The 15,384-nt window shown below is 37.1% G+C and overlaps 1 protein-coding gene across 3 annotated transcripts in view; it reads left to right on the top strand.

Annotated features, from left to right (window-relative positions):
- The window catches only part of LOC122789074 (pulmonary surfactant-associated protein D-like), a 360,624-nt gene that overhangs the window by 109,549 nt on the left and 235,691 nt on the right, over positions 1 to 15,384 (top strand). Inside the window, exon 3 of one of the 3 annotated variants that reach the window (XM_044056268.1) lies at positions 14,048 to 14,161. The exons of the other annotated variants lie outside the window; for them this stretch is intronic. Coding sequence (XP_043912203.1) covers positions 14,048 to 14,161 — 114 coding nt within the window. The remainder of the gene's footprint in view (positions 1 to 14,047; positions 14,162 to 15,384) is intronic. 3 annotated transcript variants of the gene reach the window in all.

Below are 15,384 nucleotides of genomic sequence, written 5' to 3'. Positions count from 1 at the left end.
ATAAAAATTTGCTGCCAATCATTAGCGGACCGGAGTTCCGCTGTGGCGATCCCTAACCGGGAAAAGCTGAAAAGACAAACAAACAAACATGAGTTCAGTAACTGTTACCCGCATTATTTACTGACTGTAACCATCAGAAGGTTAAATAAAAATTCATTTGGCAGTAAAAACAATGGACAGTAAAGGGAATGGGTCAAAGAGTGGAAATGGCTTGCACTATATTAATTAATTAATTTATTTTTTAACATTTAAAAAAGTGGCTATTAAGTGTTCTGTGTGCCTGTGTGTGTGTGTTTATATCTATGTATATGTATGTGTCTGTTTGTCTGTTTTTAAATGTGTGTTTTTCTGTGTGCATATGTGTGTGTCTGAATTTGAGCTTCTGAATGTGTGTGTGTGTGTGTGTGTGTGTGTGTGTGTGTGTGTGTGTGTGTGTGTGTGTGTGTGTGTTTGTGTGTGTTTAGACATTAAATATTTACATATCATATATTTTTAATGCACAATATTTCCTCCAACAAAAAATACATTTACTAAAGCAAGTTAGGCAGATGAGAATATATGTAAATAGTATTTAGTAAAACAAATACAAAACAATTTTACCGATAGCCCATTGTCTAAGTACAATAGTACAATAATGCCCTCTATGGTATATATTATTGTTGAAATAGTGCCCTTCCAGGGGTGTAGAGGTCCTCCACCTGTGGTATTGGCCCTCAGAATAGCCCTAGGTGTGTTTATTTCCACAATAACACATACCCTGGTGGTCATTATTGCTTGCATTTACCAGTTACCATAAGAATGCAACAGGATGCACTGGAGCAGTAAAGGCAATCATAAGTTTATAACATTGTTTAGGCAAATACAGCAATCACCACCTCTTTTATTTCTAAGATAATGTCTGAAGTAATCTTTTTGTGTAGACTGTGACAGAATTAAATAATAACTAATTAGTGGCCGTGGGTATATTGAGGATTTACCCACAGTCAAGGGCACCTGGATGTAGGTGCAAGAGGATGCAATTGCACCCCCCCCCCCCGGAACCAGCTGGCCAGGAGATTAATTTTCTTTTAATAAAAAAAATATATATATGTTTTTTAAGGGAGTTATTCTTTAAGAATGCCGTTTGCGTACAGTTCCACAGACACAACAGGTGTTTGCCACCTGTTTCTGTCTTCTGCATCTGTGCAACCGATGGTTTTTGTCTTCATCTTCCCATGTGGAATTTGAATTCCGAAAGACATTTGGACTTCGGGCAAATGTACAAGTGAGAGGTATGTGTTTGCATGTGTGTGTTTAACTTTTTAAGAGGTGTGTGTGTAAGAAATAGGTAGGTAGGGGTGTGTGAATGTAAGATGCAGGTAGGTAGGAGTGTCTATGCATGTATGTAAGAAGTATGCAGGTGTGTGTGTGTGTCTGTGTGTGTGTGTGTGTGTGTGTGTGTGTGTGTGTGTGTGTGTGTGTGTGTGTGTGTGTGTGTGTGTGTGTGTGTGTGTGTGTGTGTTTGTATGTAAATAAGAGGGAGGTAGGAGTGTATGCAAGTTACGTACATATTAACGCAACTTTGTCAACCAAGTACAAGCAGACTGCAATTCAGTACACTTTAACATTTTAAGATTTTTACTTCAAGGTAAGGATGCAGTCTTGTGAATTTCTTTACTGTTATTGAATAATCAGGAACAATGTACATAGGACAAGACAAAGCCCACAGGGTGTTGTGTAAAGCAACATGTCCTCACTCGTCGTTATGGTTACAGCTGCTAGCTTTACTGCCGGTGACATTTACTCGTCGATGTAGCTGTCAGAACTTGAAATGTGTGCTCTCTGTGTTGTTTTTCAGGAACATTATTTATATAATACAGAATGTTTCAACTTAGCATTTCGTCACATTCTGGCCTGTACTCAGAAAGTGCAAGCGTATGAGCTTTTGGTTCCAGTCTTGTTTTCGGATGGCACGCATACCATATCCCACTATTCTTTAATGCCTGTAGTTTACAACATAGTGCACTAGTCTTGTGAGCATAGTCATCATGCAATATACAATTCAGAGCAGAACTGTGTTAATCATTAATTAGGTTTTATTTGTTTCATAACTGCAGAACAGTTATCGCATGAGTTCATGTTTAATTAAATTAATACATGGAGTTACAGAGCAGTTTGTATGGTTACTGTGCTAGATCTGTCAAATAATGTGTTAATCCTCAGTGTGAGTTCTAGGTTTATCCCCTTGCATGTCTTCCCCACAGTCGAGTGGCCTCCGAAAGACATGCGTGAATGGACATGCCTTTGCTGAAGGTTGGGCATCGGGCTGGCAACTCGGCACCATAAAAATTTGCTGCCAATCATTAGCGGACCGGAGTTCCGCTGTGGTGATCCCTAACCGGGAAAAGCTGAAAAGACAAACAAACAAACAAACATGAGTTCAGTAACTGTTACCCGCATTATTTACTGACTGTAACCATCAGAAGGTTAAATAAAAATTAATTTGGCAGTAAAAACAATGGACAGTAAAGGGAATGGGTCAAAGAGTGGAAATGGCTTGCACTATATTCATTAATTTATTTATTTTTTAACATTTAAAAAAAGTGGCTATTAAGTGTTCTGTGTGCCTGTGTGTGTGTGCTTATATCTATGTATATGTATGTGTCTGTTTGTCTGTTTTTGAATGTGTGTTTTTCTGTGTGCGTATGTGTGTGTCTGAATTTGAGCTTCTGAATGTGTGTGTGTGTGTGTGTGTGTGTGTGTGTGTGTGTGTGTGTGTGTGTGTGTGTGTGTGTGTGTGTGTGTGTGTGTGTGTTTGTATGCGGGTGTGTTTGTGTGTGTTTAGACATTAAAAATTTCATATCATATATTTTTGATGCGCAATATTTCCTCCAACAAAAATACATTTACTAAAGCAAGTTAGGCAGATGAGAATATATGTAAATAGTATTTAGTAAAACAAATACAAAACAATTTTACCGATAGCCCATTGTCTAAGTACAATAGTACAATAATGCCCTCAATGGTATATATTATTGTGGAAATAGTGCCCTTCCAGGGGTGTAGAGGTCCTCCACCTGTGGTATTGGCCCTCAGAATAGCCCTAGGTGTGTTTATTTCCACAATAACACATACCCTGGTGGTCATTATTGCTTGCATTTACCAGTTACCATAAGAATGCAACAGGATGCACTGGAGCAGAAAAGGCAATCATAAGTTTATAACATTGTTTAGGCAAATACAGCAATCACCACCTCTTTTATTGCTAAGATAATGTCTGAAGTAATCTTTTTGTGTAGACTGTGACAGAATTAAATAATAACTAATTAGTGGCTATGGGTATATTGAGGATTTACCCACAGTCAAGGGCACCTGGATGTAGGTGCAAGAGGATGCAATTGCACCCCCCCCCCCTGGAACCAGCTGGCCAGGAGATTAATTTTCTTTTAATAAAAAAAAATATATATGTTTTTTAAGGGAGTTCTTCTTTAAGAATGCCGTTTGCGTACAGTTCCACAGACACAACAGGTGTTTGCCACCTGTTTTCGTCTTCTACATCTGTGCAACCGATGGTTTATGTCTTCATCTTCCCATGTGGAATTTATATTCCAAAAGACATTTGGACTGTGGGCAAATGTACAAGTGAGAGGTATGTGTTTGCATGTGTGTGTTTAACTTTTTAAGAGGTGTGTGTGTAAGAAATAGGTAGGTAGGGGTGTGTGAATGTAAGATGTAGGTAGGTAGGAGTGTCTATGCATGTATGTAAGAAGTATGCAAATGTGTGTGTGTGTGTGTGTGTGTGTGTGTGTGTGTGTGTGTGTGTGTGTGTGTGTGTTTGTATGTAAATAAGAGGGAGGTAGGAGTGTATGCAAGTTACGTACATATTAACGCAACTTTGTCAACCAAGTACAAGCAGACTGCAATTCAGTACACTTTAACATTTTAAGATTTTTACTTCAAGGTAAGGATGCAGTCTTGTGAATTTCTTTACTGTTATTGAATAATCAGGAACAATGTACATAGGACAAGACAAAGCCCACAGGGTGTTGTGTAAAGCAACATGTCCTCACTCGTCGTTACGGTTACAGCCGCTAGCTTTACTGCCGGTAACATTTACTCGTCGATGTAGCTGTCAGAACTTGAAATGTGTGCTCTCTGTGTTGTTTTTCAGGAACATTATTGATATAATACAGAATGTTTCAACTTAGCATTTCGTCACATTCTGGCCTGTACTCAGAAAGTGCAAGCGTATGAGCTTTTGGTTCCAGTCTTGTTTTCGGATGGCACGTATGCCATATCCCACTATTCTTTAATGCCTGTAGTTTACAACATAGTGCACTAGTCTTGTGAGCATAGTCGTCATGCAATATACAATTCAGAGCAGAACTGTGTTAATCATTAATTAGGTTTTATTTGTTTCATAACTGCAGAACAGTTATCGCATGAGTTCATGTTTAATTAAATTAATACATGGAGTTACAGAGCAGTTTGTATGGTTACGGTGCTAGATCTGTCAAATAATGTGTTAATCCTCAGTGTGAGGTCTAGGTTTATCCCCTTGCATAGTTTGATGATAGAGATGTGCTGTGCAGGATGTATTAACCCAACCCGGTTGTCGTACTTTGGTGATGGAAACATGTCCACTTGTACTTGGTTGACAAAGTCCTGGTTGCATTAATATGTAAGTACCCAGATTTTTGCTTCATATTTTTGGTTTGTTTCTCATAAAATTGAGTTTTTTTGGCAAATCATTGAGGACTGAATTCAGAAAATAGTGGTAGACATTTCAGATTTTGACTTCATATTCTTCAGAAAATGCATATTAATGCAAAATGTGTTGTTCTATCCACTTTCTATGGAGGTAGGGGGATGTGTGTGTCACACCTCTCAACTGTACTGATTTTCATAGAATGTCCATATTTTTGCCTTATATATTTATTTGACAAATCACTGGAATGAGCTAAGGATTAAAGTTACTAAATAATGACATGGATTTGAGTTTCAGACTTCATATCCTTCAGAAAATGCATTCCAACAAATTCTGTTATTCTAGCAACTTTTTAAATATGTCCCTAGTTTTGGGCCTTTGTCCCCAAAGATTGCATACTTTACCTTGAAGTAAAAATCTTAAAATGTTAAGGCTCTGTCCAGATTTCCTGTGCTAAGAGATTGACAGGTATGGTGTGTGTGTGTGTGTGTGTGTGTGTGTGTGTGTGTGTGTGTGTGTGTGTGTGTGTGTGTGTGTGTGTGTGTGTGTGTCTGTGTGTGTGTGTGTGTGTGTACATATAAGAGGGAGGTAGCATACCCCTCAGCTGTCCAGTTTTTTGAGGAATGTCCAGATCTTTGCCCCAAATATCTCCTAAAAAGGATTGAAGTTGCTAAATAATAACAGACATTTGAGTTTCAGAAGTCATATCCTTTAGAAAAATGCATACTAACACAAATCATGATATTATTTCAATTTTCTAAGTTCATGAGGGCAGTAGTTATAATCTGTCCCTTTTTATTTTCGGCTGTGTCCAGATTTCTTGCTCTAAGAAGTTGAGGTGTGTATGTGAGAGAGAGTGAAATGCCCTAGTTAGAATTAGCAGGTGGAATTTATTTTCAAGTGCATTTTCAAGGAATTGTGAGTTTCAAGGGAAGATAAGTTTACTGCTGCCCATGCTAAGTCTAATAAAATGTGCATCTGTTTTGTTTAGCAAATGGTATCACTATTGTGGTACAGATTTTTAAAGCAGTGTTAGCAGCACAGCAGGTAGCATACTTTCATCTTGATGCAGAGGGCTGTAGATTCTACTCCCACAGCATGTAGGTTTGTATTTTCTGGGGGTGCTGCAGTCCTGAGTATGTCCTCCTATAGATGAGATACCTAGTAACTATGAACCTGTTTTTCAGCTTACCACCCATTCCCTATTGCAATATACCAGTTTACCATTGTTTAATGTAACATAGACATTTATTCTTCAAGGGCAGTAGACGCTGAATTTGTAAGTGAAACATTGAATTTCAAAGTTGTTTTCTAGCAACAGCCTCTTCATTAGTTTCAGATCACTTTTATGTGTAATTATTCAGATGACTTTTATTTCTGCAGAGATTGTGCATATTGACTAATATTGATGGATTGTGAGAAGTTTGAGGGGCCTTTTATGGTTGAAATACTCTAAATTGGACAATTTGTCATTGGTTCATATGTTGTGTTTCTTTGCTTACTGGAAAAATGTTCAAAACTGTAAGTTTAAAACACACTCTAACAAGTGGTGTTGTACTATACAAGGGATATAATTCAATTATTATATACTATTGCATGGTCCTGAAAATGTGTGCAAGGGGCCTATGATTTGAAAACAGCCCAAAGGTAAACAACCCGCAACTGGCCATATGCATTTTCTTTGAATGTGGGTTTCAGTGCTGTTTCAGTGAATGTGAGTTTCAAAGGCAGAGGAGTTTTAATGCTAAGTTTGTTTTCATTGTAAGACTATTGTTTTGTTTAGCAAATAAAAAGCAAAATTCACAGCAGCTTCCAAATAAAGCTTGTAATCCACAAAACGAAGCAGCTTTTCAGGCAAAACAATAAAGCCCTGAGTAGGACAAGCTTAGAAAATTGTGAAAACAACCCACGGACAGCTCAGCACACTTCAGTTCACTTTATTCCACAGAAACACAGCACATTAATGCTCCACCATACGTTTTCATTTTAAAAATCACTTCCTCAGATGGGCTGTTCAAACTACTAGTGCTTTTATACCATTCACTTAATTACATTGATTAGGTTAATGAATTAATTAAAAGGTTAATTTAGTTTAAAACCAAAAACTTTTCTTGTTGTATGTTGTCACAATTAAAACACATTTAATATTACAATGTTTGATGAATAAATATGTATGAATAAAAATATGTTTTAAATAAAAATCCTTAAAACACTTGACTCCAAAGAATAAATTATAAAGTTAAAATACTATTAGAAACACATTTAATAGGACTCAGTGGTTAAAATTACCAACTTGAATCTTTTCTTTTGGCTTTTCCCAGTTAGGGGTCGCCACAGCGGGATCACCTGTCTGCTTGAATATTTGCTTTAAATGAACTTGATACTCTATCTAGTGGATAAATTGTGAAATTACAGATATTATAAAAACTGCATTGTAAGCCAAAGGCAAATTGTATAGCATTACTCAGTTAAAAGAATGTTAAAAACAGGAAAATATAAGGAAAAAATAAATTCAATACCTTTGATAAATGAGTGTAATACTTGTGTTTCTAACATATTACAAACTCAACTTTTTAATAAAAATACAAATACTAAAAAGCTTAAAGACCTACTGTAACTATTGGAAAACATGGGTAAAAACATGATAGAATTCAACATAAAGTGCAAATGCATATCACAGTTTTGCCGCTGTCAATTTTAATAATGGGGCTATGGACATATGTTCATTGAGACCCGGTGGCTTAATGGCCTCCAAAGTTATCTGCCACCATAATTCTCTATACTCCAAACATTCCTCCCATAAACCCCCTCTGCCACTCTTTTCCACCCTTTCTCTCACAAAAAATGTATAGTATGCATTTTCATAGCTTTGTTTGTGTTTGTACAATGCATTAGTCTGTTTGTTTGTTTCTAGGTCATACATATGTTCGTATACCCTTCTCCTGAGCTTGCGCTCTGTCTTCCCTATATAGAATGCTTCACAGGTTTGACATTTCGCTAAATATACAAGCCCAAAGGAGTCACAATTATTAAAATCCTTGCCTTCCAGGGCGATCCCCCTGCTTTCCAAATATACACTTTCTGCATTGCTGATGTATGCACACTGTTGACAATGTCCACATTTGAACGTTCCCTTCCTTTTTCTCTGTCTCTGAACTTTTTGGTTTGTACCATTTTCCAATAAAAGTTTTAAATGACTTGAATTCTTATAAACTACTCTTAGCTTTTCATTCTTTAGGTTCTTTAAGTCAGTAAATGTTAAAAATGTATTCCATTCCTTATCTATAGTTTCTCTTACCATTTTTGAACATGCATTATACTCCAAGATGAGTGCACTGCCAAAATTGTCCTTTGCCTTTTTTACTGGGCCTACCGTATCAAATACTGATAATCCTAATATTGGCTTAAAGTAATTTGCTCTCCTTTCTGTCACTTCTGCCTCAATTTTGTCTATCATATCTGGGTATTTCCTCATCCTAAACATTTTCCTTAGTAAACTTTTTTCCATTTCAAAGTCTTCATCTCTGGACGTCATCCTGCAGGCCCTAATATATTGTCCTTTAACTATATTTTTCTTGGAGTACAAAGGGTGAGCACTTTCAAAGTGCAAATAAGAGTTAGAATAGGTACTCTTTCTATACACCCTGGAATTAAAACGTGAATTTTCCTTGTATATTTCTATATCTAAGTATTCCAACTTCTCATAATTTATTCTGTAGGTAATAATATTATATTAAAAATTATATTAAAAATAAAATAGTAGGAATTTTAGGTTTGTCCACTTTTAAATATTCATATGTCTTCCTATCTAACAATCCATCTAAAAATAAACTTTCTAAGGCCATATGTATCCTTCTGTAACTAATATTTATTTTATTTTTTTGAAACTGTGGAGTGTTTATTAGGGTCTCTTAAGACTTTGAGAGTTGTATGAGAGATTGGACACTAAAGAGGGAGAAAAGGACCTGTACCGATTAGCTAGACAGAGGGACAGAGCTGGGAAAGATGTGCAGCAGGTAAGGGTGATAAAGGATAGTGAGGGAAACGTACTCACAAGAGAGGAGAGTGTGTTGAGTAGATGGAAAGAGTACTTTGAGAGGCTGATGAATGAAGAGAATGAGAGAGAGAGAGAAGGTTGGATGATGTGGGGATAGTGAATCAGGAAGTGAAACAGATTAGCAAGGAGGAAGTAAGGACAGCTATGAAGAGGATGAAGAATGGAAAGGCTGTTGGCCCAGATGACATACCAGTGGAAGCATGGAGTTGCTTAGGTGAAATGGCAGTGGCATTTTTAACCAGATTGTTTAATGAAATTTTGGAAAGTCAGAGGATGCCTGAGGAGTGGAGAAAAAGTGTTTTGGTACTTATCTTTAAGAATAAGAGTGCTGTGCAGAGCTGCAGTAACTACAGAGGGATAAAACTGATCAGTCACAGCTTGAAGTTATGGGAAAGAGTAGCGGAAGCTAGGTTAAGAAGGGAGGTGATGATTAGTGATCAGCAGTATGGTTTCATGCCAGGAAAGAGCACTACAGATGCAATATTTGCTCTGAGAGTGTTGTTGGAGAAATACAGAGAAGGTCAGAAGGAGTTGCATTGTGTCTTTGTGGACTTAGAGAAAGCATATGACAGTGTGGCTAGAGAGGCGTTGTGGTATTGTATGAGGAAGTCGGGAGTGTCAGAGAAGTATGTAAGAGTGGTACAGGATATGTACGAGGGTAGTGTGACATTGGTGAGGACTGTGGTGGGAGTGACAGATACGTTTAAAGTGGAGGTGGGATTACATCAAGGAACAGCTCTGAGCCCTTTCTTATTTGCAATGGTGATGGACAGGTTGACAGATGAGATCAGACAGGAGTCCCCATGGACTATGATGTTTGCAGATGACATTGTGATATGTAGTGAGAGTAGGGACCAGGTTGAGGAGACCCTGGAGAGGTGGAGATATGCTTTAGAGAGGAGAGGAATGAATGTCAGCAGGGCTAAAACAGAAAATATGTGTGTAAATGTGAAGGAGGATAGAGGAATGGTGAGGATGCAGGGAGTTGAGTTGGTAAAGGTCGATGAGTTTAAGTACTTGGGATCAACAGTTCAGAGTAATGATGAGTGTGGAAGAGAGGTGAAAAAGAGAGTACAGGCAGGGTTGAATGGGTATAGAGGAGTGTCAGGAGTGATTTGTGACAGACAAGTACCAGTAAGAGTGAAAAGGAAGGTATACAAGAGGGTAGTGAGACCAGCTATGTTATATGGGTTGGAGACGGTGGCATTGACGAAAAGGCAGGAGTCAGAGCTGGATGTGGCAGAGTTAAAGATCTTAAGATTTGCACTGGGTGTGACTAGGATGGACAGGATTAGGAATCAGTATATTAGAGGGTCAGCTCAGGTTGGACAGTTTGGAGACAAAGCAAGAGAGGTGAGATTGCGTTGGTTTGGTCATGTGCTGGGGAGGGATGCTGAGTATATTGGTAAAAAGATGCTAAGGATGGAGCTGCCAGGTAAGAGGAAAAGAGGAAGGCCTAAGATAAGGTTTATGGATGTGGTGAGAGAGGACATGCAGGCGGTTGGTGTGAAAGAGCATGATGCAGAGGACAGGAAGAAATGGAAACAGATAATCCACTGTGGCGACCCCTAACGGGAACAGCCAAAAGAAGATGATGAGTTGTGTTTTAAGGATTTTTATTTAAAACATATTTTTATTCATACATATTTATTCATCAAACATTGTAATATTAAATGTGTTTTAATTGTGGCAACACAGAGAGATACAACAAGAAAAGTTTTTGGTTTTAAACTAAATTAACCTTTCAATTAATTCATTAACCTAATCAATGTAATTAAGTGAATGGTATAAAAGCACTAGTAGTTTGAACAGCCCATCTGAGGAAGTGATTTTTAAAACGAAAACGTATGGTGGAGCGTTAATGTGCTGTGTTTCTGTGGAATAAAGTGAACTGAAGTGTGCTGAGCCATCCGTGGGTTGTTTTCACAATTTTCTATGCTTACCCTGCTCAGGGCTTTATTGTTTTGCCTGAAAAGTTGCTTCATTTTGTGGCTTATTTGTTTAGCAAATGTCTATCAGTGTCTGTGCTATAAAATTTGAAATAAAAGTTGTACATTAAATTCAAATATCTGTAGTTATTGTAGAAGTAAAGCATAAAACTGTATGTACACTGAGAGTTTTGAACAGTGTTTATGGCAACTGGGGAGAAATAGCCAAGTAATGGGACACTGGAATGGCTGTGTTGGGGGGGGGGCTGAGTGGGGGGCTCTGGTTTTGCACCCCCCTGCAAAAAATCATGCAGGCTACCCTGCCACAGTTGTCATGGTTTGATCATAGGTTTGTAGGTTCATAGGTAGGCACTAGGCTATCGGCTCTGGGGCCGATACAAGCCCAGACAAAAAGGTACCCTGGCTTTTGCCACCCAAGAAAATTATTTTCCTATGCCACTGTCGAGCAGAGCCACAGAGGTGATCCCCGGGGTGAATTTCCTATTTCCCATCCAATCATCAAGATTTTTCTTGAAGAGTGCTAATGAGGAGCTTTGTTTGATATAGATGGGTAGTTTATTCCAGAGTATGGGAAGTCTCTGGGACAGGAATCTATCCCTCCAGCATGTTCTGTTTATTGTGGTGACAAGGTTTAGGTCCCTAGAGCATGTAGCTCGGAGGGATTGGGATTTCGTTAAGTTGATGGGAGTGCCCAAGTGATTAAGCAAAGCCAACCATGGGTAAATACTTATATACCCACACCCACAAGTCAGTTATTGCTAGTATACAATGACATTATGTAAGAAAGAAATTACTTAAATAATGTCTTTGTATAATGGCACAGTGGTGCACATCTGCTTTGTTTCTACTTTCTTCCATGTTTGTTGATGTACTGCACATATATATAGAACGTATGTTCCCATGCTTCCACAATACATCACTGCTGTAGAACACAAGCAATGGTGAAAGGAAGTTAGCTGTTGATTTTTTTTTTTTTTTTTAATTATAAAATTTGGACAGTTTAGAGGTATGAGAGAAACAGGCCAGAATTCCAAGAAAAATCAGGTATGTTTGTTTAGGTTTGCAGAATGTACCTGATTTTCCTTGTATTTGCTCTGTCCTCCATACAAACCTCTCAACCTCTTATCTCAAGAAATGTGGACAAAGCCATAAATAAAGGGGGAACAAAGACTCCAAAATGGGGACCAATTGTGAATGTTGCTCTTATAAACTTAGAAAGCTCTGAAAATAATACGATTTGTGTTATTGTGCATTGTCTGAGGGATATGAAGTCTGAAACTGAAATCCATGTCATTATTTAATGACTTCATTCCTCAGTGATTTAATGGAAAACCACAAATTTTAGGAGGAACAGGCCAAAAATATGAGGTAAAAATATAGATAGTTGAGACGTATGCCTCTGTACCTTAAAGTCTGGCTGCTCAATGGTACTTCAGGGACTGGACTTCTTTCTACTGATATATGCTCGATTTACAACTGGCACGCTGGTTGGACTGTGACCAATCAGCATGCACATTTGTGAATACTAATGAGCTAAATGTATCATTTCCACTTAATACTGGTTTCTTGAAAACATTCTAAATGGAATACTCTGATTAATGTGTTTCATGTAACTGTTTCACTTTTGTAACTGCTTATTTTATTTCTGTGTGCCCTTATTTTCTTTAGAAGTAATTTAAGGACAAGCCACATTTTCTCCATATGTTACCTTTTATTATCTAGTGCCTTTAAACATCACCAGTCACACATTCATACTTTTTCAAACCATGCCTTATAATTCAGTTTCTTCAGATACCTTAGAATATTATCTATCCCCTTTCAACTTTAGTTGTTAGTACTTAAGTTGCTACACCAGTGACTATCAGTCGTTGGCAATGTCAGCTGCTGTTTTTAGTATGTCTTTCATGAACCATTTTCCCACGTTAATATTATTATTTGTCTAATAATTACTGATATTTATCTTATTTAACATGTAGGTTAATTTACTGATCTATACAAATAAACTTATTTTGCTTTGTTGCGATGTCTGTCCTCTACTTAAAAATGCCAGGCTTATTATGAAGTTCGTATTCTAAATGTATTTATATCTTCTTGAACTCATAGATACTCAGATTAGGCATACATATGTCATTCTCCTTACTTCTACCAGTCCCATGCCTTTACAAGAATTCCTCATACACTCAGCCACATTCCTTGCATCAGCTTCCTTTTTACACAGTACCTTCACACTTAGCCATTTTGTTCAAGCTTTAAAGATATTATTTTCACATTACTTATGCTTGTATAGATCTCCCTTATATTTTGTTTCTTTTTTAAGCATCATTTTTATTGGGTTTCTTATTTTTCTGAAACAACTGTAAATCATGTAAACATGTAGATGGGAAAATATTGTTCCTGGGAATACGTAGACACATATTAGGGAAATATATTGCCCTGGGATAATGTAAATATGAGTCTATGTCATTTAATCAAAATATGTATTGAACACTAATCAGCGAAATTTATTTCAGCAAACCCCGGACTTTTTCCAGGGTTAGGAAGCACTCGGCCATCACCGCAACTTTTCCCCACTGTAGTGTGATTTCTGAGTTGGTATATATAGTTGGGGTGGTGTGGGGTTGAAGCCCCCACTTGTGTGGGTTTGATATAGCGTGGTGTCTGTTCCAGAGTGCTAGTGGGTGAGTGGTTGCTAACCTTGGTAAAAAGTCCGGACTTTGCTGAAATGAGACTCACTGATTAGTGTTCGATGAATATGTATTTCGATTAAGTGATACAGACTCATAAACTTGTACAATGTATGGGAAAATATTGTCCCTGGGATCATGTGAACACATATGGGAGGTAACATATATTGTTCCTAGTATCGTGTAAACATGTATATGGAAAACTATTGTTCATAGGATCATATAAACATGTATGAAGGACATATAAAGTTCCTGATATCATGTAAACATATATATGGGGAAATATTGTTCCTGGGATCATGTAAACATGCATATGGGAAAATGTTGCTTTTTCAATAATTAATTGATAGAATTTGGTAAATCTAAGTATTTCATTTAACATGTTTGTTGTGCTGACGGTGTGGGCTAATGCATTTTTAAGCTCTTTAATGTTAACAAGCAGTTGTTCTGACTATAGGGTCACAAAACATACTTGAATTATTTGCTTTGTCTCAGTAATTTTGAAATGTAGCTGTTATTAGACTCTTTACATGCTTTGTAATGTGGCCACTTGGCTAAAAGAGGTCAGTTTCTTGTCAGCACACTAATCCATGTAACAAACACACTGCAACTAACTGAAGTGCATCAGCGTCATTCGATTTGTTCTAAAACTGTTATTTTTCATACTAAGGTGAACCAGGTCAAGGATTAAGAGGTATCCAAGGCCCTCCAGGAAAAGTAGGCCCAACTGGTGAAAATGGGATCCAAGGCTCACCAGGTTTAAAGGGAGACCAAGGCCAAAAAGGTAAGAGACCAACGTATCATGAATCTTTCTAGAGTTAACCACAATTCTTTATAATATACAACACAATTTTAGCAATCTAATGACCACAGGACAAACATATATTATTTATTAATTATACCTAGTGATTTCTTCTCACTGACAACATAAACAAGTCATTCCAAATGTATAAGCGGGAAGGGAGGCATTGTTTGATTGTTCCTTCTGACAGGCTGAGAATAGCTACATCAGAGAGGTTAGTAGTTTTCTGATGAGCAAAAGAAATCTAGTACTGTAATTTATGTACATGTCTAAGTGACGTAAAGATAATGAAGCAAGTGACAAACATTTCTGAATAAGCCAGGTAGGCAGGTCTGAGGATTATGTCTTGGTGCAGGTAAATACATGAAACAGACATGCAGCAGAGTTTATTACTTACACCTCAGAGATTATTTCATTACTGGAAACTCACATAAATGTCACTTCATTAAAAAAAATCTAAGTCACAAAAGTTGTTATTTTAATACTGTTGAGACAAAAACCAAGGAAAGGAATTGTGTCTGGGAGAACCATGTTCCATTAATCTTACATTCCAAAAATATTGCAATTAATACCACAGATGTACTATATATACATCAACCACAGTTACTAATTATTAAGTGCTACTCACTTTTCAAGGGCAAAATATGTATGAAAGGACTGCTAAAGTAAGGAAAAATTATAGACTTTTAACTGGAATGAATAACTAAAGAGAAAAGCATCATAATATGTATATTTTGTATCAAAACAAGAAATGCTAGAAGTAGGATGAAAAAGAAGCCAAAAAACTGCAAAGATATAAAGTGAAATGCAAGCCAATCTTTCCATAAGCAAAGATGTATAGTATAATGCCCTGTGCCTTGGTAAATATGACAGAGTGGATGGTAGCTCTTTTTAGTCACCTCTGGCATGGACATCCTCAGTGAATTACTACCATATCAGCTCCCTGTTGAAATATCAGCACTCGAAATGCCACGTGCCAAAAAGACAAAAAAAAAGACTGAAAACCCATAGACATTAAATATTTACATATCATATATTTTTAATGCACAATATTTCCTCCAACAAAAATACATTTACTAAAGCAAGTTAGGCAGATGAGAATATATGTAAATAGCATTTAGTAAAACAAATACAAAACAATTTTACCAATAGCCCATTGTCTAAGTACAATAGTACAATAATGCCCTCTATGGTATATATTATTG

The sequence above is a fragment of the Protopterus annectens genome, chromosome 14.part0 (assembly GCF_019279795.1).
Source record: "Protopterus annectens isolate FY-2018-M chromosome 14.part0, PAN1.0, whole genome shotgun sequence".
NCBI lineage: Eukaryota > Metazoa > Chordata > Ceratodontiformes > Protopteridae > Protopterus > Protopterus annectens.
The sequence above is the reverse complement of the archived record's forward strand: the minus strand, read 5'-3'. Positions and strand labels throughout refer to the sequence as shown.